This window comes from Protobothrops mucrosquamatus, unplaced genomic scaffold, assembly GCF_001527695.2.
Source record: "Protobothrops mucrosquamatus isolate PMUCROS unplaced genomic scaffold, P.Mucros_1.0 scaffold12, whole genome shotgun sequence".
Classification (NCBI taxonomy): domain Eukaryota; kingdom Metazoa; phylum Chordata; class Lepidosauria; order Squamata; family Viperidae; genus Protobothrops; species Protobothrops mucrosquamatus.
In genome coordinates this window covers 2,434,124-2,459,962 of record NW_015386399.1, presented here as the reverse complement: position 1 = coordinate 2,459,962, position 25,839 = coordinate 2,434,124, and the positions used below count along the sequence as shown (strand labels likewise).

Here is a 25,839-nt window from a genome sequence, read left to right as displayed (position 1 = left end):
GCTTTGGAAGAAATAGCCAAATCAGTGCAAAACCGTGTCACCCAGCCCCAAACACTAGAGCTGACTTAAAAAGATACCATGGTTGATGGTACCAAAGGCTTTTATGAGATTACAGAGAGCAAGGATAGTTGCATTGCCTTTATCTTACTGTTGCCAGAGATCATCAAGTGCAACCAATGACAATTCTGTCATAATTGGGCCCGAATCCTCACTAGAAGGGGTCCAGATAATCTGTTTCATTCAAGACCATATGAAGCTGCCAAGCAACCACATTTTCTACCACCTTCTCTAATAAGGGAAGTTAGGAAACTAGACAAAAGCTGTTCAGATAGATGGGATCAAGTAGGAAACTAGATGAAAGCTGTCCAGATAGATGGGATCAAGAGATGGTTTTTTAAAGGAGAGTACAAACCTGGGCCTCTTTAAAAGATTCTGGTAATATCCCCTCCTGCAATGAGGAATTTATCACAGCTTGAATCCATGTGCTAGTCCTAGAGGTTTTTACCAACCAGGTGGGTCAAGGATCTAATTCAGGGGTCGGCAACCATAAACACTCAAAGAGTCACTTGGACCCATTTCCCACAGAAAACATTGGGAGCTGTAAAACTTGTGGAACCAAATCAGTTCCATCAGTCACCAGGATGAATCAGGCTTTCCTGCAAAGAGGGTGGCATAAGAGAATCTCACGGACACCAGGTGTGATCTAACCATGAGAGGGATGGTGTTATATTCCCCCAGCAGATCATTTTGCCATGGTTCCAACAAGAAAATCATATCTGGTGAATGACCACTGTCTTGAGTCAGTCCCAAGATTATCTGAGATAGGCCTGTGGAGGCCATGAACTCCTGTGCTGCTTCTGAAGCCACACTCAGGGAAGTCCTCCAAAACCATAAGTCTGGGGAACTTTACCGCCAGTCCCAAGATGGCCTCCAGCAACTTAAGCAGAGAAGCTGCTTAAGCAGTAGCAGCATTCTCAACTGATCCAAGAAATAAGGTCTTATAACAAGAGACTTGGAAAGCAAGGCCCGCAAAGGCCAAAAGAGACTCTGCCACCCCACCTCCCCTATGCTGGGGTCTCAGCTGATGCCAAACCTTAAATCTGGCTAAGCACATCTCCAATAATAGCCAATTAGAGCAAAATCAGTCAACAAATATGAATATTCTCACAATTATTTACCCTGAATCCCCTAAGTGGGACAGAAGAAAAAGATGGAAGCCCTATAACTCATAATTATTATGGAAGATAATGCAAAAAAAAACCTCTCAGAAAAACTATTAGGGAAGAAATGTGTCAGTACTTAAGAATAACCAAAATCTATGATATTATCTGGTAAAAAAATTGACTATGAAAGGATATCCAAATATGATTAAGTGAAAGGCAATTTTATTCTATTAAAGGGTGATTGTGGCAATTTTTTCATCTGCAATAGTTTACAAAACATTTCCTAGTAGACTCAAGCAAGATTTGATACAGGTTTGAAAAATATAAGGAAATTAAATGAAATCAAACACTATTTATCTTTTCCTCTGACTATCATAACACATGAAAAGTTAATGTTTTTATCCAAAAAGATCAAATTATTTAAGATTTTTGCAACTCTTAAAAATATAGTGGTTTAAGTATATACATTCAACAAATGTATGGGGGAAATATGCTAAACATAGAATACTAAAAATATTGATGGTCTGAACACAGTTTTGAATTTCTATTGAAGGACTTTAAACATTAAAAATTTACTAAATAACAAAAAGGTTATAATTTTATTACACATTTATTAATAGCTGTAAATGCACTAATTTTCATAGTTTTAGTAATATATTGGACATTTTAAAACTGGGATAATAATGATAATGGTGAATAGTATTGTAAGGCTTTTCTGCAAAACATTTAATCACAACACAACTATATTTTTGCAACAGATGAAAAACCCATGTTGCAGAAAGATATACATAAAATTATTGAAAAACATCATTTTATTAAGAAATGAACTTTAATATGTTAGAACAAGCAAGAGGAAAACTTATCCCATCACAGATTGAATTCTGGAGACAAGTTTGCAAATTTTCTGTGTTTATGAACTGTTAGTCAAGGAATAAATATTGACAGATACAACATATTTTGCTATATGCTAGATTGAGGAATAGGCCAAAGATTTATTCTAATCAACTGCAATGCTGGTCACTAATTTTTTAAGCTTACATCATTCATGAATCATTCTCTTGTCTGACATACCTTAATCAACCTTCACCTGTTATAATGCATAATGATACCCCATCTAATCGAAATTTAAGACATTATGATCAAAGTGTTTTTGAACATGGTTTTCAAACGTTTGCTGGTCATAATCAGGAGGAAACTGTTCACAGCACATTGGACACACCTTCCAGTGACTTTCAACATGCTCTTCAAACTTGGTTTGATCATAGTTAGGAGGAAACATCACTTCACAGAGTGGACATTTCTTGATTTGCACAAAACTTGGAATAAAAAGAGAAAGAATTGAAGATAACAGTGACACTGAGACCAGTATTTAATCTCCAATGGTATTATCTTTGTTATTGCTATTATCTAAGTGGACGGACATAACCAGCAATAGTAATAGTACTTAAGACTTATTTAGCATTCCACAGTGCTTTACAGCAATCTCTGAGTGGTTTACGAATGTCAGCATATTGCCCTCAACAATCTGGATCCTCATGTTACTGACCTCAGAAGGATGGAAGGCCAAGTTAACCTTGAGCAGGTCAGGGTTGAACTCATGCTTTGGGCAGAATCAGACTGCAATACTGCACTGTTACCACTGCACCACCTGTGTTTTCATGTCATTGGACATAAAGGGGTTTTCCATTTAATCAAAGTACCTGTTCCTAGTATTTATCCACTCTGTAGCATAATCTTCCCTAACCTCAGGGCCCTCCAGATAGACTTCAACTGCCATATTTCTCATGAAAGGTGAGCATTACTAAGAACATGGGAAATAGTATCTGGAAAAGTAAGCAGGTTAGGGAAGGCTAGTAAATTTTGTCATGAACCAATATCCTTCAAGTATTCTCATATACCAGACATCCTAATCAACAGTCATAAGGTATAGATGTCATAATCTAAAAGCTTTTCAGGGTAGTATTATGCTATTCCTTTACCTGCCATGAAGAAAGTTTAGGAAGTTAATTAAAGTCTAATTAATTAATCATTTATTTAACTGAGAATTCTCTCAAAATAGAAAGCTGCAAACTTTCGCTCAGTGCATTCAACATCTTTAAACAATATAGTTTTCAATCACTGATTAGAATGAGGCCTTCATATAAGCTATATTTAAAATTTTTGAAAGCACTGATATTATTCAGGCCACTTATATTTATGAGCATGATAAAGAGTGAGGAAATAAAGTGATAGATGAAGCATGAAATGAAAACAATAGAGGAATATTAAAGTGAAATTTATTTTCTATAAAGAATAATAAAATAGATATTACTTTAAGAACAGAGATGCAGGGACAATACAGAAAATTATATTCAAAGGAGGGGGGCTGATGACTCAGCAGTTAAATATGCTGAGCTTGTCAGCTGGAAAGTCCTGTCCAGGTTCAAGATCCAAGCACTGAGCAATGGGGTGAGCTCTCATTACTTGCCACAGTTCCTGCCCACATAGCAGTTCGAGAGATTGCAAATGTGAGTAGATAAATAGGTACCACTTTGATAGAAAGGCAAAAGTGTTCCGGGTGTCTCGGCATGTAGTCATGCTGGCCACATAACAATGGAAAATGTCTTAAAGCTGGCTCTCTCAACTAAGAAAGGGAGAGGAGCATCGCTCTTAGAATTGAAAACAACTGGACACGGGAATCATTTATTTTTCAAACTGTAAAAATTAAAATTCAACTCTTAGAATTCAAGACCTGGGCTTTACGCTCCTCCAGTGAAATTTCACTCATTTTTGTCTACAGTGAATGATCACAGTATCACATAACGTATAACAGTGAGAGCTCGCAAGAAATGTCTTATGTTAATTTGAAAACACAGGTTTAGGATTAGTATCTTACCTGGAATCAAAACAAAAACCTGCACTACGTTCATGTAAGTGCAGATCTGAGGGATCTGGAACTGAAGGTGCACTTGCTTCATCATCCTGCAAAGAAAGTATTTGATTTTATTGAATGTATTTTGCTCACAAAATTGTTTTCTACTTATATTCACAAGCCAAAAAATACCCATTAGATACATATATGTGTGTGAAATGGCATTTATCTTAATTCATATTGTTGAAGCTGTTATTTTCTTTGCTGAGGCAAAGAGCCACAAAATGTATTCATGTTGCCTTGAAACTTTTCCTTGCCTCATCCCTGTCATTTGCAAATGCAGAAGAGCAAAAATCTCTTAAAGGACCTGCTGAAGATGTAACCTGTACATTTTCTTGCAATACCATTAAATGCTGCTGAGGAAGCTATGATGGGAGTCAGTCGCAAAACCATCCCTTCTCTTTTAGAAATGATGAGAAGACCCTGCATTGCAAGGCACCATTTCAATAGAAAGACTAATACTTAATATTTGATTAGAAACTTTAACACAAATGCCTAGAGACTACAATCCTGCACAGCCCTTCAAAGTAAAATGCAATTCATTGTAATACAAAGCAAGCCTCCATTTTATGAACAACTATATTAAACAAGGCATTAGCTAAAAGAACATATGAAAGAAATAAAAAAATATGGAGAAGTTACTTATTTATAAAGTTTATTTCCAACAACAAAATTCGAGAGTGCCACTATTGTAAACCAATGCAATTTGCAATGATACAGTTTACCATCATCCTCAGTGAGAGCTATTGCCCGAACTATTTAATTCTGATAATTCCCCTCTTCATTTTTGTCACTGATAATCATGCTAGCAGCATTAACGGTACACAAGCAGACAGAAGTGGAGTTGATTAGCATGGCTAGTCCAGCGGTGACTATTGGGGATTACAGTTTATTCCAAATAATTTCACATTTCAGAAATTTATCCTGAATGTAAATATATCCAGCAATACCAAATGGGCACACATATCCAAGCTTCATTTCAATTGTCAGTGATTAGACACATTCAAACTGGTATCATTCTGAAATATTTTATGATATGATTTTCAGATAATGAAGATGATCTAATGTATTCATGAACTAATAAATCAAAACTCCCTGCAACTCCAACTAGCATCATAAATGGTGATGAATATTGGAAGTTACAATTCAACAGCATCTGAAAAGCTATTGTTTTACAAACATTCATTTAACAAAAAAGATACTCTATGGCAGCAAATTTATACATGCTATCAACTATTCACCTATTACAACAGGTCATGAATACATCTACTCATGTAATTCCTTCTGTTTTATTAAAAAGTTTATAATTGTAGCCATATTTAGGTCCATGTAAGAAAGGTATATTTATCTCTGTTTGAAAACGCCCTTCAAATTACTAAGTAGTTGGCAGCACATGGTCAAAGCATGTCACATAAAAATACAATTAGGATTAGGAATAAAACTATTTCATGGTCAACATAACAAAAGTCAGTATTATACTAAAGCATTCCTTTTTTCTATTAAGGAAATTAATGAACAGCTTTATTTGATATTTTTAACACTTCTACCAGGTGTCATACACATAAAGAAGGCTTTTTGCTTATTTTAAAGGAATATTACTTAATCAGCTGTGTTATATTGGTGTTTGTCAGATTGCTATATACCAATACAAAATAGTTAGCATCCTATTTCTTCTGTTAAATATCCTTGCCTAGCCAGTTAATTCCTTTTTCCATTGACAAGTCAAAAAGCCACATTATAATATGTTAAAACGTCTATTTGATGTAAGACAAGAACCATTTCTGAGAAGACATACACTTGCCCAAAGTTAGCTCTCATTTGAGCACATTAGGATCCTTCTGCCTCATTACAAAAACTAAGCTGTGTCAGCAAATGAGCACAAGACTTAAGCTCTGTTCCTCTTGGGTTTGCAAAAGGGTAAAGCACATAGATTAGAAAGAACAGTCTCCTAATTAAACTGCAGCAGACATCTAGAGAGAAGACCTGTCACCATACAGTAGTGTCTATGCCAAGAATGGTCACATTAAATATTCAAAATGTGAAATAGGTACATTAAATTCACATTCAAGATGTTAAATAGGCCACAAAAGTTCTGGGAGTTTCCATAATTATTCCCAGTAATGGACTCAGAGGGCAAAAGGCAAGAAGAAGAGATAACATTTTCTTCATTATTAGTACTGAGCACCAATTCTAAAATTGTGCTGTCTGAACACTTATCAGTTTCTCAAAGGTTAATAGCAATTAAATGTGGCAAAATGGACTAAAGAGCCACAGGTCACAATACCACAATATTTGCCACAGTAAAGGACTTCTTAAAAATAATTCTTACTCAAGGGTTTCTTAAAGACTACAAAATAATAATAATCTATTTTACAGCATTATCACATTTTATATGATCTAGCAACTGTCTTCATGTGAAATAGGCATTAGAAATTAATATATTTATGTTAGTGTTAATTTTCTTTATTCTGAAATAAAATCCGGATCTGAATTTTGTTCATATGTGGTGAACATGTGTTAAAATGTTTAACATTTGTTAAATGTTACTCTGTCAGAAACACTTCTCTTGATATACAAATACCATTACATCCTTTTGAATTCAAAATATATATTTCTGTACAGTATTCCAGTTAGAATAATTATTAATATAAGCAGCCCAGGCTAACTAGTTTTAAAATTTCCAATTTTGGAACTGCGTGTGGAAATTAATGCTTTGGCTATGTTTCTGATCACTTTAATCATTGAAAGAGCATAGTCATTAACAGCGCTGACTGGCAAAGATAAAACCAATTTTGATATCTTTGAACAAATATGCAACTGATTTACACATTCATAAATAAATGCCGCTGAGATTCATGAACCTTCTAAAGCTAGAGATTATGTTCACCTCATTTAAACTGAAAACTTTCAGAGAGAAATATTTAGATAAGTGTGGGTGGGAGATGGGAGACATAACTTAAATATAAGAAACTTACTTTATTATCCTCAAGATCTTCTAAATCATCAGAGCGACTGAACTTACGAGCAGGCTGACTGCATACCACATTATCTTCAAGGTCCCAAGAGGCTGTTCTCATGGATGGCCTTTGGATATCATCAGGATAAAAAGCATCATCTGCTCCATCTGAAATCATAAATTAGGAGTGAACACTATATTATATACAATGAAGCCTTTTCTGAAAGTCCTATTCCAAAAGACCTTTATCTTTAGTTAAAATGTTTGAAAGTAATAGCCACTTTTATTAACTACAGATTAATTAAATTGCTTTGAGAACACAGTGATATACTTCCAATGGAATTTTCCTAGTACAACTAATTGACAAAAACTGAATCCTCAAACCTCTAGTTTCCTGGCTTGTGTAGGGATTTCCATAGTGCAGAAGTGGTACACTAGGTGCTATAGCAGGAATCTGCCCATTATCTTCAGAATTAAAATCTGGATTGAGAAAATGTAGGGCCTGCTGAGAAATCTGTCCTTCCTTGATCCTTTCTGTTTGATTTTCTGGTCTCCTTCCACGTTTCTAAAGAGTGGTTGAAAAATAATGCTATGATACAAAGAGCAAATCAGTATTTTAAGGATGCATCATTTAGCATTCTCTTTTCCCATTATCGATAAAGATATCTTTAAAATCTTCATATTTGCTTCTATGAGGTACTATAAATATCTAGCTTGATATCTCTTGTTTCTTCCTATCGCTTAAATAATCTGAATTATGTTATACCAAAGAATATAACATAAGTAAAAAGTAGTAAAACTTAATTTATGTAAAATTTCTGACACAGTAGTTTAATATTGAATGTTTTAATCCTTAAAACTTTCTGAACTAAAACTTAAAACAAATTCCTTTGGTTTTATCTAAAGTGATTTGGAAACAATTTCTAAATTTGATAAAATAAAATATTTTCTAAAACTAACATGGCTGTTATATTATAACATATCTTATATTTTAATTCTTGCACCCTGAAAAAATACAAATTCATTCAGAAATGATACACTCACATGTCTTGAGGCTGTGGGAAGGAGCTGCTTAATGGCTGGTATGGTAATGATATGGCAGGAAACTATGCAAATTATTTTAATTTTTTGTACAGAAACAATCTGTTGCCACCCTAAAATCCTCATCATTATCATAATGGCTGGGATACTCTAGTTAACATACACATTTCCAAGTTCCTTTGGTTATTCATACAAACCTCCTGCCCTGTGTTCTTGTAAGCTTTTTAAACAAGGTATTCCACCGTTTAAAGCTTCCATGATACAGTCATACCTTGGTACTCATTGTTAATTGGTTCCGGGACATGCAATGAATACTAAAAGCGACAAGTACCACAGGACTTACCACATGACCCTTTTCCTGCCCAGGTAGGGTCTGTCTGTCCCTTTCCCTATGTCAGTGACTTTCCTGGCATGGCTGACTTCCTGTCCGCCCTCTGCGGCTGTCCCCTCTTCCTTTTGCAGTGACTTTCCCAGCATGGCTGACTTCCTAACCTTTCTCCATGACCATCCCTTTCCCTATTGCACCGTGCTGAGTACCAAATAAGCAGCAAGTACCAGGACAACATTTTCACATCAAAATGCGTCAAGTACCAAATTTGACGAGTTTTGAAGCAGTCGACTACAGAGGTTCCACTGTACTATGTTATAAACGCATATTTAATTATATCCCAAGGTAATTTTTCTTCTTCTAACTACTACAGTATTCATATTCTGGCTCTAATGCAGATATTTGTACTGAAACAGTTCCAAGTGCCACATGACAGAATATATATTATCAGTAGTTCACTTGATGTTAAATCAGTACCTTCTCATTGCTGACGGCTTCTAGATGAGATGTTAATTCATCTATCTGTCTGTCTTTTTCAGCCAACTGCATCTATTTAAAACACAAATTAAAATAAATAATGTTAGTGACTGTAAAACAGTTCTCCAGATATATTTTCAGTGTCAGATACTTAATGTAAAGAACCTGTATTATTGCCATAATGTATAATATATGCTCTTCATGTGGATGTTGGAAATATCACATCATTATTTGCTTGTTCTACCAGTTCTTTATATTGACTGTACTTGGCTTTCATACTTTTGTCTTCTTGAGTATTTAAGGGTTCTGCTGATTTCCAAAACTTTCTTAAGTATTAAGGCAAGGCAACACAATTGCAATTCATAAATGGGAAATCAGACTTCAGACTGTAACCTTTAAGCTGGACTTTGCTGTCATTTGTAAAAAATAAAAAGCTGATTTAGCATGTATTTTGCTAATATGCATCTTTTATAAAGTAGTATGTAACACTAGCCTTTGAAGTACTACATTGGGATGAGGACATGAAGAATATGGGGAAATGGGATGAGGGCAAAACAAAAAATTCACAGATGCTAATATAACTATTTTTTATATGAATCATAGCAATGTAATTTTAGGGCTGTACTAAAGACTGTTCTCTCCTACAGTACTTACTTTTCTTTCATTACAAAACAGAACTTCTGCAGTCACTTATAGTGTGGAAAACAATGAGCACTTTTCAAGTTAGGCTACATATTGATAAAAACAATTGCCTTCATTGGTAATAAATGTGCTGAAACTCATGTTCAGAAAAGCTAGCTCTCTGTCATATTAGTCCGCAAGCCAGACAAATAAATCATTCTGTAGCACTGAAGACAGTAGATAAACGAAAGAGGTGACATGTTCACTGATAATAGTTCTATCACAGAAGTTTGGCCTCAATAATAGCAATAGCCCTTAGACTTCACAGTGATTTACAGCCCTCTCTAAGGGGTTTACAGAGTCAGCATATTGCCCCCAACAATCTGGATCTTCATTTTACCGACATCAGAAGGATGGAAGGCTGAGTCAACCTTGAGCCAGTGAGACTCGAACTGCCAAACTGCTGGCAGCTGGGAGTCAGCAGAAATAGCCTGCAGTACTGCATTCTAACCACTGCGCCACCATTCTATAAAGTGATTGTATAAAGTGAGTTCAGGCAGTCTTTAATTTATAACCACAATAAGAACTGGAACTTCCATTGTCAAGCAACACAGTTGTTAAGTGAATCATGTGGTTAAGTGAATTCAGCTCCCCCCATTGACTTTGCTTGCTGGGAGTCCACTGGGAAAGTTGCAAATGGCAATCATGTGACTCCAGGAACCTGCAACTGTCATAAATACATGCTGGCTACATTACCCAAATTTTCATTATGTGATCACGGAATGTTCATAAGTTCAAGGATCAGTCATAACTCACTTTTTTCAGCACCATCATAATTTAGAGTAGTCATTAAACAAATGGTCGTAAGTCAAGGACTACCTGTACACATTTCTGTTGATCACTAACTCTAATTTCCATCTGCAAAGTGAATATTTTAATTAGAAGATTGTATAAACATATTAAATAATTGTTCAAATAAGGGTTATGCTTACTAAATACTGGTCTTTCACCGCAGCTAGTTGCTGCTTCACGCTCTCACTAATTTTCACTTGCTCCTTCCATTTCAGTTCCAATTTGGCCAGTTCATCAGCATACATTGTACAATTCAATTTCTCATCCTATAGAAAAATTATAAATCATCAAGATTTGACAACCCCATAGAATATTTTGGCCAGGTTTTTTTTAATCTGGGCATCCAAAAATTAATTTGCTCATTCATATATAATTTGTCATTTTAGCTAAAGAATCAGAACAATGAAACACACTTCAAAGTGTTTAGTAGTTTTTACACGAATTCGCAATTCTTTTTCCGGCAAGTAGTTTTCATTTTGGGTATTGGATCACTGCAAATACACTCCATAAACTTTTGCAACTATCAAGTGCACCCTATATCCAGAAATAGAAATCAACTGCCCTTAATTTCAATAAGCAGTGTACTCAGTTATGAAATATTATCAAGTGCTAGTAAAATCAAAGAAAACGATAAGCAAATCATCTTCAGAATAATATTTGATATAAGTCATGTTCATTTAATTAAATAATTCATTCCCTTTAAGAAAAGCCCAGAATTCTCTATTTTTTATTTTCTCATTTTATATTATTTGACACATAATTTATATTCCTATTTCTTTGGAAGGTTTCTTTTCACCCCTTTTGATATTGGCAATCCTGTACATTGGAAAAAGGTACACATTAGAGCAGCGGTTCTCAACCTGTGGGTCACGACCCTTTTGGGGGTTGAACGATCCTTTCACAGGGGTCGCCTAAGACCATCGGAAAACACATATTTCCAATGGTCTTAGGAACCGACACTGCTCCGCATCCGTCTCCGCATGGCCTCCTCCGCCATTTGCAGAGAGACAGAGAGGCACTTTCGCTTCCCATCTCTCTCTCTCAGGCGGACTTACCTCCTGCAGGGCTCCTGATTGGCCCTGCGCCCGGGTGCCCCACCCCCTGGGAGAAGCGCGGCCAGGGCCTCGTGGCCATGGAGCCGCCCGGGGAAGCCCCGGGATCCCTGCTGGGAGCAGCCCACTGGAGGCTCCGCTGAGCGGGCCAGCCCTCCCGCAAGCTGCGGCCCAAGCGAGACCAGCCCCTGCAATCCCCAGCCAGCAGGACCATTGGACCCACTGGCTAGGAAGACGCGCCGGAGTCCAGGCTGCTGGGAAGAAAAAAGGAGATTCAACAAAGGTAGGAGAGGAGAGCTGCCTCCTGGGGCCCAGCGCTGGTGGCGGCTTCCTTGCCATCCTCTTCCTCCTCCCCTTCTTCCTCCTCCTGCCCCCAGGCGGCTCGGGCGGGCGCCGGGGCAAAAGGGGTGCCTGGGGGGGAGCAGCCTGGCTGGCGGAAGGGCTGGCGGGCCGCACGGCACCAGCCCTCACCGCGGCTCCATCGAATGGGCGGAGGGCGAGGCCGGGCAGTGCAGAGTTCCGGCTGGGACGGCGGCGGTTTTCTCACCCTTCTCTTCTTCCTCCTGCTGCCAAGGCGGCTCGGGAGGGCGCCGGGAGGAAGAGGGGTGCCTGGGGGGAGCAGCCGGGCTGGCGGAGGGGCTGGCGGGCCGCATGGCACCAGCCCCTACCGCAGCTCCATTGATGGACGGAGGATGAGGCCGGGCAGCGCGGGGGCGGCGGGGACACCCGACGATGCTGCCGTAAGAGAGAGAAAGAAAGAGAGGAAAGAGAGAGAAACAGAGGAAAGAGAGAGAAACAGAGAGAGAGAGAGAGAGAGAACGATAAAGGGAGGAAACAGAAAGAGAGAAAGAGAGAGGAAAGAGAAAGAGAAAGAGAGAAAAAGAGGAAAGAGAGAGAAAAGAGAGAAACGGGAGAGGAAAGAGAAAAAGAGGAAAGAGGGAAAGAGAGAGGAAAGAGGGAGAGAGAAGAGAGAGAGGAAAGAGAAAGAAAGAAAAGAGAGAGGAAAGAAAGAGAAAGAGAGGAAAGATAATTTGGGGGTCGACCAGAAGGGAACTGGGTTTGATAAGGACGAACGTTGAGTGAGGTTTTCCCCCTCACCCCTCTCTCCGCCTCCCTTTGTGCAGCGGCGTCTCTGGCTGCTGCCTTCCCAGTCGCTGAGAAAGGGAAAAAAAGAGCCGTGAGCGAGTTCCCCTTTCTGCCTTGTTGCTGAAAGCTTTTTTTTTTTTTTTAAACGACCGCTCGTTCAGAACTCCTCGGGGCTTGTTTGCACGAGCTTGTGGCAGATCAATAAATAAAGGGGTGGGGGAGCCAAACCATCCAAGGCGTTTGCACCCTGAACGTGTGGACGCTGCTTTCATGACTTGCCACCACCACCCCCTCTCTTCCCGCTCTGCTCGGGCAACGCGCTGCTGCTGCTGGCTGAGCTGCGGCGCCGGAGCCTTCCCCACGCCACCCGGCCTGCCTCCCTCATCGGAGGGCATCTGTGTGTGTCTCCAGACCTTACTGGACTACCATCCCCAGCAGCCCTAAAAAGCACTGTGGAAGAGTGGGGAATGCTGGGAGTTGCAGTTCATCACGATCTGGAAAAACATGACTCTCCAAAGATCAATCCTTCCTTCCTTCCTTCCATCCATCTCCTTCCCTTCCCCTTCAATCTCTCCTTGCTTCCTTCTTTCCTTCCTTCCTTCCTTCTCCATCTCCTTCCTTTCCCCTTCAATCTTCCTTCCTTCCATCTCCATCTCCATCCCTTCCCCTTCAATCTCCTTCCTTCCTTCCTTCCTTCCTTCCTTCCTTCCTTCCNCTCTCCTTCCTTCTCCATCTCCTTCCTTTCCCCTTCAATCTTCCTTCCTTCCATCTCCATCCCTTTCCTTTCAATCTCTCTCCTTCCTTCCTTCCTTCCCCCTTCAATCTCCTTCCTTCTCCATCTCCTTCCTTTCCCCTTCAATCTTCCTTCCTTCCTTTTCCCCTCTCCAAAAAAACCCACCACAAGAGGGCAGCCTACACATTTTTATGTAGCCCCAAAATCAGAAACTTAATATCTTGTAAGTTTAACCTATCTTATAAGGCATGGGCTTTGAGATACAGCTGATAAACTTATGAAACTTATGAAAACATATTTTTAAAATAAAATTGGTTTTAAAAGTTAGGGGGTTGGACTAGAAAACCTTCAAGCTTTCTTCCAGCCCTGCAATTCTATGATCATGCATAGCTCTGACTTGGTGCAGAACCTAGTACCGTATTTTCCGGCGTATAAGACGACTTTCTAAACCCTGAAAATCTTCTCAAAAGTCGGGGGTGGTCTTATACGCCCAGATGTCTTATACGCCGGAAAATATGGTAAATTTGAGTGGCTTATAATAAAATGTTCATGAAAACTTTAGGTTATTCAACTTTGAGTAACTGTGTGAACTTTTGCTTTTCCAAAGATACACATTTTGCTTCATCCAAAACAATAAATCGTATAAAAAAATAACTTACATTCTGGTTAATGAATTTATTGACTTGTTTTTGCAGCTTCTGGCACTCTTTAAATTTTTCCTTGTAATGATCAGCAGCCATTTGTAGACGGAGCTTTAAATCTTCAACTTCTCTGCGTAGTTCTCTCTCTGCAACATTTGATGTTCCCTTTCCCCAAACAAGAACATATGTATTCTTAAAAACAGGGTTTTTTCCCACTGAAGTCAACATATTGCATTCGGATTCAGGAAATAGAGTAAAGATACAAGAAGAATGTATCTTTAGCAATCTTATAAATTGCTAAAAAATTAAAAAGTGATTTCAAGAAAGAAAATAAGACCTTAAGAAAGATAGAATTTGAAACAATTTGAAACAAGGACGAATCTGGACAAATAAACAGCATAATGAAAGACATATCAAAATATAGCATAGAGCTGGAATAAAATAAAAAAAATTATATGATAATATGGATGCAAAGTATCAAAGAATTACTGTATTACAATGGGAAAAACTTTTGGGGGGGAAATCAATAAGATATTCCACAAATAATAAACAAAATTATCATATGAAATGATTATGTAAAACTCTAGTCAAAATAACAAAAACAGTTTATTCCTACCAGTGCAATGTTTATTGTGGATTGACAAAGAAATAATAATAAAAAATTGTTATTGGCTTCAGCTAAATGGTTTTCTGCTACAATGCTATTTATTTTGATGTGGAGTAAGATAATTGATGTGGAGTAAGAGTAAGATAATTATCCCCTATTCTCTGCTTTAGAAATTTAAGCCAATTTCTGAAGAAAATCTACCCCATATCAAGGCAAATGTTAGATTACAATAAATTAGCCTCAAATATGCTGAAACATAAAATGAAATAATCCAGTTTATACTAACACAATGGAAATCTTACCAATAATTATATACCAAAGGTGTCAAACACAATTTCACTGAGTGCCACATCAGCATTAAGCTTGCTCTCAAAGGTCCAGTTGCTGTCCCCTTTTCTCCCTTAGACTTGCCCAACAGAAGCCTCTCCTATCCCCTTCTCTCCCTCAGGCTTGCCCAACAGAAGCCTCTCCTACTTTATCCCTTTCTCTCCCTCAGGCTTGCCCCACAGAAGCCTCTCCTATCCTATCCTTTTCTCTCTCTCAGGCTTGCCCCACCAATATCTCTCCTCCCTATCGCCTTCTCTCCCCCCTCACTCCTCCTTCCCACCAAAACTCCTCCTTTTATATCCTCTCCTCCCACATGAGTTCACTCACTGGCCTTTTCATGCAGTGCTCATCAGCTGGAGCTGCGGACACTGGCTCTTGAGTCCCCACCAAGCCCCGCAGCTCCAGATGACTCTTCCCCCAAAGACTGTGCAGCTGCTGGCCACCTTCAAGACCCTGGAAGCCCCTATCAGCTGGAGACGTACGTGTCGATCCTGGGGTCTCAGCAGAGCCCCAGCAACACTGCAGCTCTAGCTCTCCCGCAAGCCTCTTTGGCGCTGCCGCCTCTTCAGCTCACACACACCCCGCCACTATATATTCAATCACCTCCTCCTACTAGTTTGCTTGTGGGCCAGATCTAAACACATTATGGGCCGGATCTGAGCCGCAGGCCTTGAGTTTGACATATCTACCCTACTCTCCTGTGTTATAATTTCAGATAGAACTCTGAAAATTTAAATATATATGGAAAGCATTTAAAGCTCAAGTTTAATCTAAATAAACTTTACTGTACTGTGAAACCTATAGGTTGTTAAGGTAAATGCTTAAATGGAATAAAAACTTAATCTCCACTGAAAGTTATCCAAATAATTTTATACTAACTGACACTTTATAATTAATTATATATAATTAATTGAGCTTTATAATTAAATGTAAGAACAAAACATTCTTTTTTACCTGTTCACTGTCTGCAGGAGAGATTTTTTTAAGTTCAGCCACTGCATCATTCAACTGTTTCTTTAATTTTTCATTTTCAAGTCGAGCACTATGAAGATCTGCCATTGTTTTATCACGCACATTTACTGCATCACTTAGTTCTTTTGACATTAACAGAACTTCCTGCCTGCTTGCCTGAATTTGATCCTCAGCTTTCCGAACCTGCTCTTTTAAAAAACTTGATTCTTCCTGGAAAAATAATAAGTAAATTTATATATTACTCTTACTGTATTGTCTGTTATCCTTAAACAAAAAAAAACTTTATTTCCAAGGCATAAATATTAGTAATATATTAAAATGTCTAATTGTTGGAGATTATAGCTGTCGGCTGTTGCCCATGGCTTGTGGCAATCTGTCATGTATATACTCAAACACCCAACAGAAAACTGTTTTTAATTGCCAGCTGTATTCTGAGAATAAAATAGATAATATAACTTTCTGAATGGTGTTGTGCTTGTTCCTAAGAGAAAGGGCAACTACTGCTGAAGTAGCAATCACAATGATTTCAAAATGAAAAGACCTCTAATAAAAAAAAAAAGAGAGCACTAGAGATCTAAGGACTAGCAATGAAAGACAGATCTAGACAATACTGGTGACTGAAGATACTTTTTTGATTTCAAAAAACAGCAACGATGATCGTGAGAAAAATTGGGGAGTTTTAAGTTCCCAAAGCAATGCTGATCTAAGATAAGTTGAAGTGTTCTAGGGCTAATTTTTCAGAAAATCACCAAAGGAGGAGGAGACTCCGTAAAACATATAATAATAATAATAATAATAATAATAATAATAATAATAATAATAATAATAATAATAATAATAATAATAATAATAATAATAATAATAATAATAATAATAATAATAATAATAATAATAATAGTAATAAAGTTGGAAGGGACCTTGGAGGTCATCGAGTCCAACCCCCTGCCCAGGCAGGAACCCTACACCATTTCAGACAAACGGCTGTCCAGTCTCGTCTTAAAAACTTCCAGTGTTGGAGCATTCACCACTTCTGGAGGCAGGTTGTTCCATTGGTTAATTGTTCTAACTGTCAGGAAGTTTCTCCTTAGTTCTAGGTTGCTTCTCTCCTTGATCAGTTTCCACCCATTGCTTCTTGTCCTGCCTTCAGGCGCCTTGGAGAATAGCTTGACTCCCTCTTCTTTGTGGCAGCCCCTGAGATATTGGAACACTGCTATCATGTCCCCCCTCGTCCTTCTCTTCGTTAAACTAGACATACCCAGTTCCAGCAACCGTTCCTTATATGTTTTAGCCTCCAGTCCCCTAATCATCTATGTTGCTCTTCTCTGTACTCTTTCTAGAGTCTCAGCATCTTTTTTACATCGTGGTGACCAAAACTGGATGCAGTATTCCAAGTGTGCCTTACTAAAGCATTGTAAAGTGGTATTAATACTTCACATGATCTTGATTCTATCCCTCTGTTAATGCAGCCCAGCACTGTGTTGGCTTTTTTGGCAGCTGCAGCACACTGCTGGCTCATATTTAAGTGATTGTCCACTAGGACTCCGAGATCCCTCTCACAGTTACTACTATTGAGCAAGGTACCCCCTATATTATACCTGTACATTTGGTTTTTCTTGCCTAAATGTAGAACCTTACTTTTTTCTTTTTTTACTTTTTTTCTACTTATAACAAGTGAGCTTCTCAGAAACTGAAGACTGAAATGGGAAAACCACATTCCACAAGCCAAGAAAAAAACTGGACACCTTAAGAGAAAAAAAAAGCTAGCATAATTACTTCACACTTATCCCTAGGTAGACAGTAGGAATAAAAACAACAGCACTAATATAGTAATTTCTTGGTTTTGAGCCACCCGGAATTGTTGGGAGTTAGGCAGAAAGCAAGTTTTAATAATAATACTAATAATTAAACATGCTAAACTTATAACATTCAAAAAAACTTACCTTGTTTAATGAGCAATTATTAAGCAACCACCTTGTTTAATGACTATTAAAAGTTAATCTAGTGACACTGCAACGGCCACAATTTTGAGACTAGGAGAATATATGACTGGTCTTTATAAATGCATCCGTTGCAGCATCCCCAAATTACATCATCACAATTTGGGTATTTGGCAAATAGTTTACAGTTACAATGTTGTAGCACCCTCATGTGATCATCATTTGTAACCTTTGCTGTTTGCTACTGAGAAGTAAATTCAATCAAGTAACCAGCAGAAATTTGCAAATAATAACCATATGACCAGCAGTTATGAGAGATCAAAACAGCTGGAAAAAAATTGATTAAGAAACTGTATAAGTACATGCTAAGTTTAAAGATGGAAGAGGAACAAGTTAAAGAAATAATGATAACATGGGCAAAAAACTTTGGGCATAACAGAGCTAGAAAACTGGAAAAGACTTTGGGAAAGAAATTCTAAAATAACAAAGGCGGTGGCTTACAAAGAAAACTTATATAAAATGTTTTACAGATGGCACTTATCACCTATGAGGTTAGCAAAAATGTTTAAAAATATGTCTAGGAATTGTTGGAAATGTAGACAAAACCCGGCACAAATTATCATCTTTGTGGACATGTCCTAAGACTAAAAGATTTTGGTCAAGAATACATATATGGTTAGAGAAAATGACAAAAAAACACATAGATTTTAAGCCAGAATTATTTCTGTTAGGTATAATTGCAAGAAATTATGAGAAAGAATGTGTATATTTAATGTTACATGTATTAACGGCAGTGAGAATTATATTTGCTCAACATTGGAAAGATGAAGAATTACCAGCGGAGGAAGAGATAATCAGGAAAATTTTGGACTGTGCAGAAATGGACAGACTTAAATTGAAAATGAAGGAGAAAGAAGATTCAGAATACTTTAGAACGTAGGATACATTCTATCAATGGCTAGAAAAATGAGAGAGAGAAAGGAGTTTAACATGTATTAGTAAGTTAAATATTGGAACCCAGACATGTTGCTGATAAAATATTAAGGATTTGTGATTATAAAAAATTAATAAAATATGGTTATAAATAAACCAGCTGGAATTACCTCAAATGTTGGTGCGGCCATGTGAAGCCATGCTTCACAACTGCGTTGCTTAGTAATTGAGTTTCCAATTCCAAATACCATTACTAAGCAAGGATTATCTGCACTTTCCTAGTAGAAGAAGTCTCCTTTGAAAATGCCTGGCTAGTTGCTTCCACTCATGCACTAATTTATTACTTTATGGTGGCAGTTATTAGTTATAGGAACGAGGAAGGCAAGAGCAACTATAAAAAGGAGTAAATCTTTGAAATGAAATGAAATGTGTATCTTGCTTTACAGGTAGTCCTTACCTGTGACCACACTGACTTATGATGCTAGTTCCAGCAATGATTGTTAAGCAAATTATGGCAGGTTAAGAGTGACATCAGGTGACCATACCTTGTAACCTCCTGCCAGCTTCCCCACTGACTTTTCAAATCGGAAGCTGGCTGTGAAAGTACAGAAATGGCAATCATATGACCACAGGATGCTACAACTGTCATAACTGTGCATGTTGGTTGCCAAGGTCCCGAATTGCAATTACCTCACTCTGGCGATGCTGCAATGGCTACAATTTTGAGACTGGATCTTGAGCCTTCTTTTTAGTACCATTGTTAAATTTGAACACTTACTGAATAAATGGTTGGTAAGCAAGGTCTATGTTACTATGCTTGTTTTGAGAGCAACAGAGAAAAAAATTAAAAGATTTTTGTGTGCTGAGCTTTGGTTTTATATCCTGGGAACCCAAGAGTTCTTGTGGCAAATATATTCTTCAGCTTGGAAGAATTTATGTATCACTGTCACCAAGTCATATACCAAAAGATTCTAAAAGGATATTGAAAAAAATACACATAAATATTTGTTGGGGGAAGTATACCACAAATTTACAAATGCAGATTATTTTTCGTTTGATATTATTATAACTGAAAAATAAAGTAACTCCTGCTTTAATAATCCCTCTGCTGTCTTAACAATGAATTTGTCCTAATTTAAGAAATAACTATGTTTATTGAAGCAAATTCTCATGCAGGTAATTTGATTTGAAATATTCTGAAAACAAACATATCAAAGAGTTAAAAATAAACATGCTTTTTAATAGTTATCAGTACCTTATTTGATGAAGTAAGCAGGTAAGCTTTTTTCAATTTTTCTTTTTCAGTCACACACAGTTGTAATCTGCCAATCTCTTCTTTATAATATGCTATAAGGTTTTCTTTGTTTCCATCCAAATTCTTAAGTGTCTGAATTTCAGATGATAATTTAGAGTTTTCAACTTCTGTGTTCTTCAAATGTATCTGTAATGACATAATCAATTCATATTTCTAATCTTGATGTTTATTCTAAACAGGCCCATCCCAAGGAAGCCTGGACGAGATAGAGGGCTGAAGCAAAATAAACTTATTTGGGTGCATATTTGATAAGGAACAAATCTGAAGGGCCTTAAATATGTATGAGGATGTATTTCTAGCTAGATATTAGCTTGTCTGGGCAGAAAAGGCATAATACATGGCACAGTTTCAATGCAATTTTGTAAGGATCTAGCCCTGGGCAGTATATTTGGCTTTCTCTATCTTGGTAAGGTGGAGAAGGAGTAGTTTTCAAGTCTTGTTGATATTACAAAGCTGTACTCATTATTATTTGGTACATGGACTTAAATTTGATGAGTGAATTCAGACACATTTTTTTATCTAACGCTAAACCAGAGTTAAATCACTGCTTTAGGTCAGGAGGCGCTCATACTGATTTATTATGTAGTTCATAAACATTGAAAACTTAAGTAAGGTACCTTCAGTAATGGAATTATCTCCACTGTTAAATTGCTACAAATACTTAATAGCTGAAAATTTACCTTGTAAAGTTCCTTTTCATCCTTTTCTGTTTTTAACTGGCAATCAAACTGTTCCTTTTCCAAGACTACTTTCCTGAGTTTGTCTTTCAAGCTACATGGGAAAAAAACAATTTTAATTTTATTTATTAAATTTATATGCCACCCATCTTCTACCTCAAAACAACTCTGGGCAGCTGACAATTAAATTTTATTTAGTTACTAGTGAAAATAATTTTATTTCTTGCATACCTATCTAATTCTGTTTCCTTGGTAATAGCTTTCTGAGTAACAATCATGATGTCTTCTTCAAGCTGAAAAACTTTGGAAGTAGCTTCTTCATATTTTTTCTTGAGTTTTTCATTTTCAGCTTTAAGGGTTTCTGCAGTTTTAAAACTATCCTTTAAAAAAGTTATAAAACTGATTTTTAAAAGTGTGCATGTTTACATTTGTTTAATTCATTTTGCCAAATCTACATTAACAATTACCTTATCTTTAGGAAACAAAATCTCTATTGAATAGATATATGATATTTAAGTGATTTTTATTAAGTGAAATTAAATAATCGCTAGAGACACAAAGTTATCTCATATCACTGAGTTATACCATTTACCATAATGATATTTAGCATGAACAGGAAAATTCTAGATTTGCACTATTGGTGTGTCTTTGTAACACAGCATGTCATTAGCATATTTAGTCTACAGGTTAATACTATAGTGAAAAACCTTGAGAACTAATTTGTTAACAATACAGTCATAAGAGAACTAAGATATAATAAAAAGTTCTGTGAACAGCAGGAAAAAAATAGGGGGTGATGCAATCTTGGGAAAATGACAGGACTCCTCTTTCTCAGTATTGTAATACAAGGGCCATTCATCTAATCATCCTTTTCCACCAGCCCATTTTGAACCACTCTTCTCACAAAGACTTTCTTATCAGCACATTTTAATTAAATGCTTCTGCTAACAATCAGCAGCTCTTTACTAGACTTTGTAACTTCTGTCAAAAAAAAAAAGAAGAGATGACTAGCAACCAAAAATGTCAGAGAAGACCATCTGCCAGAATTATCATCAGTATACTCCCATCTGCCTATATCTTTACTAGCCATTCATGGAAGAGATGTATTAGTTCTGAATTAGAATCCCAATTTTACTATATTTTTTTTCTTTAGGATAAAAGGTTTGATATACAGTATAACTTGCAAGCTGCAGATTTTAAAAACAAGCGTAGGGTTTTCATTTAACAAAACCTGATAAAAACTGCTTCAGTATATATATACATACACTTTTTTGTATGAAAGACAGATAATATATGTTTTACTTACAAACTTGCTAAAAATAAATTGCCAACTGCAAAATTTTCAAGTTACATTTATTTTTTATATCTTTGATGTTTTAAGTGATTATTCCAAACAAGATAGCCTTAATATGATTTGACACAAAGATAACTCAACTTGAATCTTTTTAAAAATGTTTTTATCAATTATAGAACAAACCTTATGCTCTGCTTCCAGTTGATCACATCTTTCTTTCTCATATACAAGTTCTTTTTCTAGTCTTTCAACTTGATCTCTGAGTTGCACAGTTTCTTTTTCAAGTGATGCAGTTACCTTTAATAGTTCTTCTTTTTCTTTCAGAATTTTTTCAATTTTGAACTAAAAACAAAAGGGGTTTGCTTCAAAAATGTACAGATTTTGCAAATAAAATCTACAAATTTTTCTCTCAACAAACTAGTAAGGTAGACTTAAACAAGGAAATATTTCATAACCCGTCATATTCAAATCCACAGGTGCTTATGAACTAAATTTTATAATTGATAGCTGAACACTAGTACTTTATTAAAAAAAATGTAAAAATGTAGTAAGGAGCAAAGTTGTTTCTGCAGATACAGATGTTGCAATGTTGCATGGCATCAATCACGCACACAAGTTTTAATCACATCTTACAAATGCTTCTTCATTCAAGATAGCCCATTCTGGCTTGAAACCAGTTTGGATTCAATTACATTTGATATAATGTCCTACTTTCTTCATATCTCTCTAATATGAGATAATAGTATATTATAGCAAACTATGTTCTAAAAAAATGTTAATTCACACCTCAAGAAGTCCAGCCTTTGTAGTCACTACCAACATATCAGAATTTCCTTCATCCTCCATTGTTAACAGTTCTTCAACTGGAGACGATGTTCGAAATTGAAAAGGGGTGCTCGCTCCACGTATCTCTCCCTTATGTGTCACATAACAGAACTGGTAAAATTCTCCATCATCATTTGGAAGGTAATAGCCTAATGAAAAGAAGAATACAGAATACATGTATTACAGGATCATTTACAAACCAAAATTCTACTCCAGAGGATTCATACAAAATATGAATATATTCCATCAGTGGAAATTAATTTAAGGAGCTTTGCCTATTCATCCTAATCCTTAAAAAAAAACTTCTTCTATTCCAAAGCAGTCCTTTTTAACTGCTTCAATAAATGGTAAAGAATACTGCATGTCTGCATACTTAACCCTAGTTTGAATATGATCAAATTACGGTTGTTGTGCAATTCCAATTTTACATTCTCAACTAGTTATTCAGATCACCTAATTAAAACTGTTATATAACCCTAAGTAATTTTAGTGTAAGCCTAAGAAACAATGTATGTTTCAATTATTTTTAATAAAAATATCACAGTATTTTTGAAATAGTAAATAGACATATTGCCCATTTGCTTCTAAATATTTACCTTGAAAAGATAATACACAATTAACTGTTGAACCTTCCACATAATTTTCAGGCATAGGTGACCAAAGAAATGTGTAATAATCTCGAGCAGTACTCCAGCCAACCTAAGGAAAACATTAAAAAGGTAATACATTATAACAGAACCGTGGATTAATAGATAGCTATAACTTTCCATATAGTTTAATAAATAACTATGCATCAAGTAAACATATAAGGCAGAAAAGAAAATAGAAGTCAAAATAATTAATTTCAGCACACAGTAAGCTGCTACCAAGCAAAGGCTACTCTTCAAACACAACAGAAGTTAATATCAGCAGCCATTTTGCACTTCCACTACTCGCTTGCTTAAAACTATTTTTCTTGGAGAATATATGAACAACTTTAATGTGGTTATAACACTGAAAATAATTTATGAAATTAATAAAATGTAGTCATTGTATCTTTTTCTAGTTGACTGCAAACTAGAATTCCATTAAGGTAACAGAACATTCCTAGAACATATGTACAATATTTACTAAAATCATGTATAAGGTTTTGTTTTGTTTTATTAAAAAGCAAAAATTCTAATAGTGATTTTAAAAGTAATTTGGGACATTACCATTGTATGGAATTTAATTCTAATGTGCTTGGATACAAGGTTTTAGGACAAAAGGCTTTTCCCTTTATGTTTCTAAGGTTTATTACTTTTGAAAAATATACTCTTAGAAATGTTGCAGCTATAAAGATGATGCTGGATGAGGCAATAAAGTGTAATAGTAGTTTATATTATAATAAAGTAAAGCATTTAATGATATATAGGCAAATAAAATCCTATAAAATGTATTTTCTTAACCATATGCAAACATCTTTTTAATAGTATAATATCCCATCTAATAGGTCAAAACCTCTATTTTCTTCAGTCTTAATCTAGCTTTCTTCCTTTGCCAAATAAGTTTCTGAGTCGGTGCATTTGAATTATCAAGTAATTCTTCCTCTGTTTCTGAATATATTGTTTGGAATGAGGAAGAGAATTTGATTGAAGTATTTTTCGAAGAACGCTCAACCCATTTATATTCATTAAACAGCCTTCATCCTTCTCCTTTAGGTTTTCTTTTCATTTCTTCTTTGTCAATATTTAGCATTTCTCCTAACAGCTTTATCATCCATTCGATCAGCTCTTCTTCCTTATCCTCAAATGTGTTCTGAGATCTTGACAAGTAAGATATCTTTTCCATTTCCGGTATTTATCACTGCATCTTCTAATTTTTCATTTGACTGTATCTGTTAATTCCTTCCTTTTGGTCCTCCATCTTTGGATCTGTTCCTTCTAATTTTCCTTCTGTTTTCTGGGTTACTAGTTCCTTCTTTGTAGTCATTGTCTGGATTTGTAAGTTTAGGTTAGAAAATTGTTCTTTGATCTCATTTGCATTATTTTTAGTCTCATCATGAAATAAAACAACTGTCTCTTGGACTGATTTCAACATAGAATTTCTTTCAGATATTCCTTAACATTTTCTTGTTGGTATATCAAGCTGGGGGCTTCAGAGACAAGTGTTAAAGATGGTTTTTTACAATTGAGGCTAAGTATGGAACAGCCATTTTGGTTTTGTATGTAGTCTTTATAGTCCAATATGGTACCCAACACAGATAAGCAGCCCAAGAGTTTTTTTCCCTCTTTTCCCAGCTGCAGTCTGCAAAAGTGAAAGTTTCCAGGAACAACAAAGAGTCTTATCTACTGTAAGTCCGGGCTTCAAGCCAAGTTTCCTTTAAGCATAATAAATTGTAGTGCCGTGATTTGCCACTAGATGTTGTTGACACCATCTTCCAGCTTTCCAAATCCAAGCCTATTTTACAGACTTTCAAATATCCTTTCTAAAAAAAGTCTCAAAGGTACTTTTAGTCCCCAAATTTCAAAGCTATATATTAATTCCAAATTGATCTTGTAGTTTTCTCTATTTTTCTCCAAAGCAATTAATTCACCGCTTTTCTTTTCCTGAGGGAGCAGGGCAAAAACTTTTCTTCCCTCTCTCATCAGGGAGGATTCTTTGCTTCGGGCATTCTTTTTTCCAGGAAAATAGTATTAAGATCATAAAAAGAGGATAAGTCTTACCCAGTTCCATCCACATTGCTCAAAAATTGCTAGTTAATGCTTATCTTTGGTTGTCAGCAGCTTCTTCTTTTTTTATAATATTGTATTAATTTTCTAATTTTACATTTAAATATTTAAAAAGCAACATGGTGACTGGGTTATAATAGTTCAATAACAAAATCTTAGTGTAAATCTCCGGTTACAACATCAAATATTTCTTCTCTTTTTCCCTTGTGGGAAGTTAACCCAGAGAAGGAAATATTAAAAAGGCAGAAAGAAAGATATTGTTCACCAAAAGGATTTTTAAAAGCATTTTCTGAAAAGCAGAAACCAAACCTGGCCTCATCTCTTTGCCCAGGGCAGTAGTTAGTCTTATACATATGCAGATGTGGAACCATCAGAAAGTTTGGAGCCAGGGATCTCAAGAC

General features: G+C 36.3%; 1 protein-coding gene across 2 annotated transcripts in view; it reads right to left on the bottom strand.

Annotated features, from left to right (window-relative positions):
• Window positions 1–1,365: 1,365 nt before the first annotated feature.
• TAX1BP1 (Tax1 binding protein 1) overlaps window positions 1,366–25,839 on the bottom strand; it is a 37,178-nt gene continuing 12,704 nt past the window's right edge. For both annotated transcript variants that reach the window (XM_015810596.1, XM_015810595.1), the window contains 14 exons: window positions 23,345–23,447; window positions 22,710–22,897; window positions 22,107–22,265; window positions 20,861–21,009; window positions 20,633–20,723; window positions 19,893–20,078; window positions 15,750–15,977; window positions 13,880–14,026; window positions 10,490–10,615; window positions 8,877–8,948; window positions 7,415–7,595; window positions 7,050–7,198; window positions 4,039–4,124; window positions 1,366–2,479 (listed from right to left, as the gene is read on the bottom strand). In XM_015810596.1, the coding sequence (XP_015666082.1) occupies window positions 2,278–2,479; window positions 4,039–4,124; window positions 7,050–7,198; window positions 7,415–7,595; window positions 8,877–8,948; window positions 10,490–10,615; window positions 13,880–14,026; window positions 15,750–15,977; window positions 19,893–20,078; window positions 20,633–20,723; window positions 20,861–21,009; window positions 22,107–22,265; window positions 22,710–22,897; window positions 23,345–23,447 (2,067 nt within the window). In that variant the 3' untranslated portion in view covers window positions 1,366–2,277. The remainder of the gene's footprint in view (window positions 2,480–4,038; window positions 4,125–7,049; window positions 7,199–7,414; window positions 7,596–8,876; window positions 8,949–10,489; window positions 10,616–13,879; window positions 14,027–15,749; window positions 15,978–19,892; window positions 20,079–20,632; window positions 20,724–20,860; window positions 21,010–22,106; window positions 22,266–22,709; window positions 22,898–23,344; window positions 23,448–25,839) is intronic.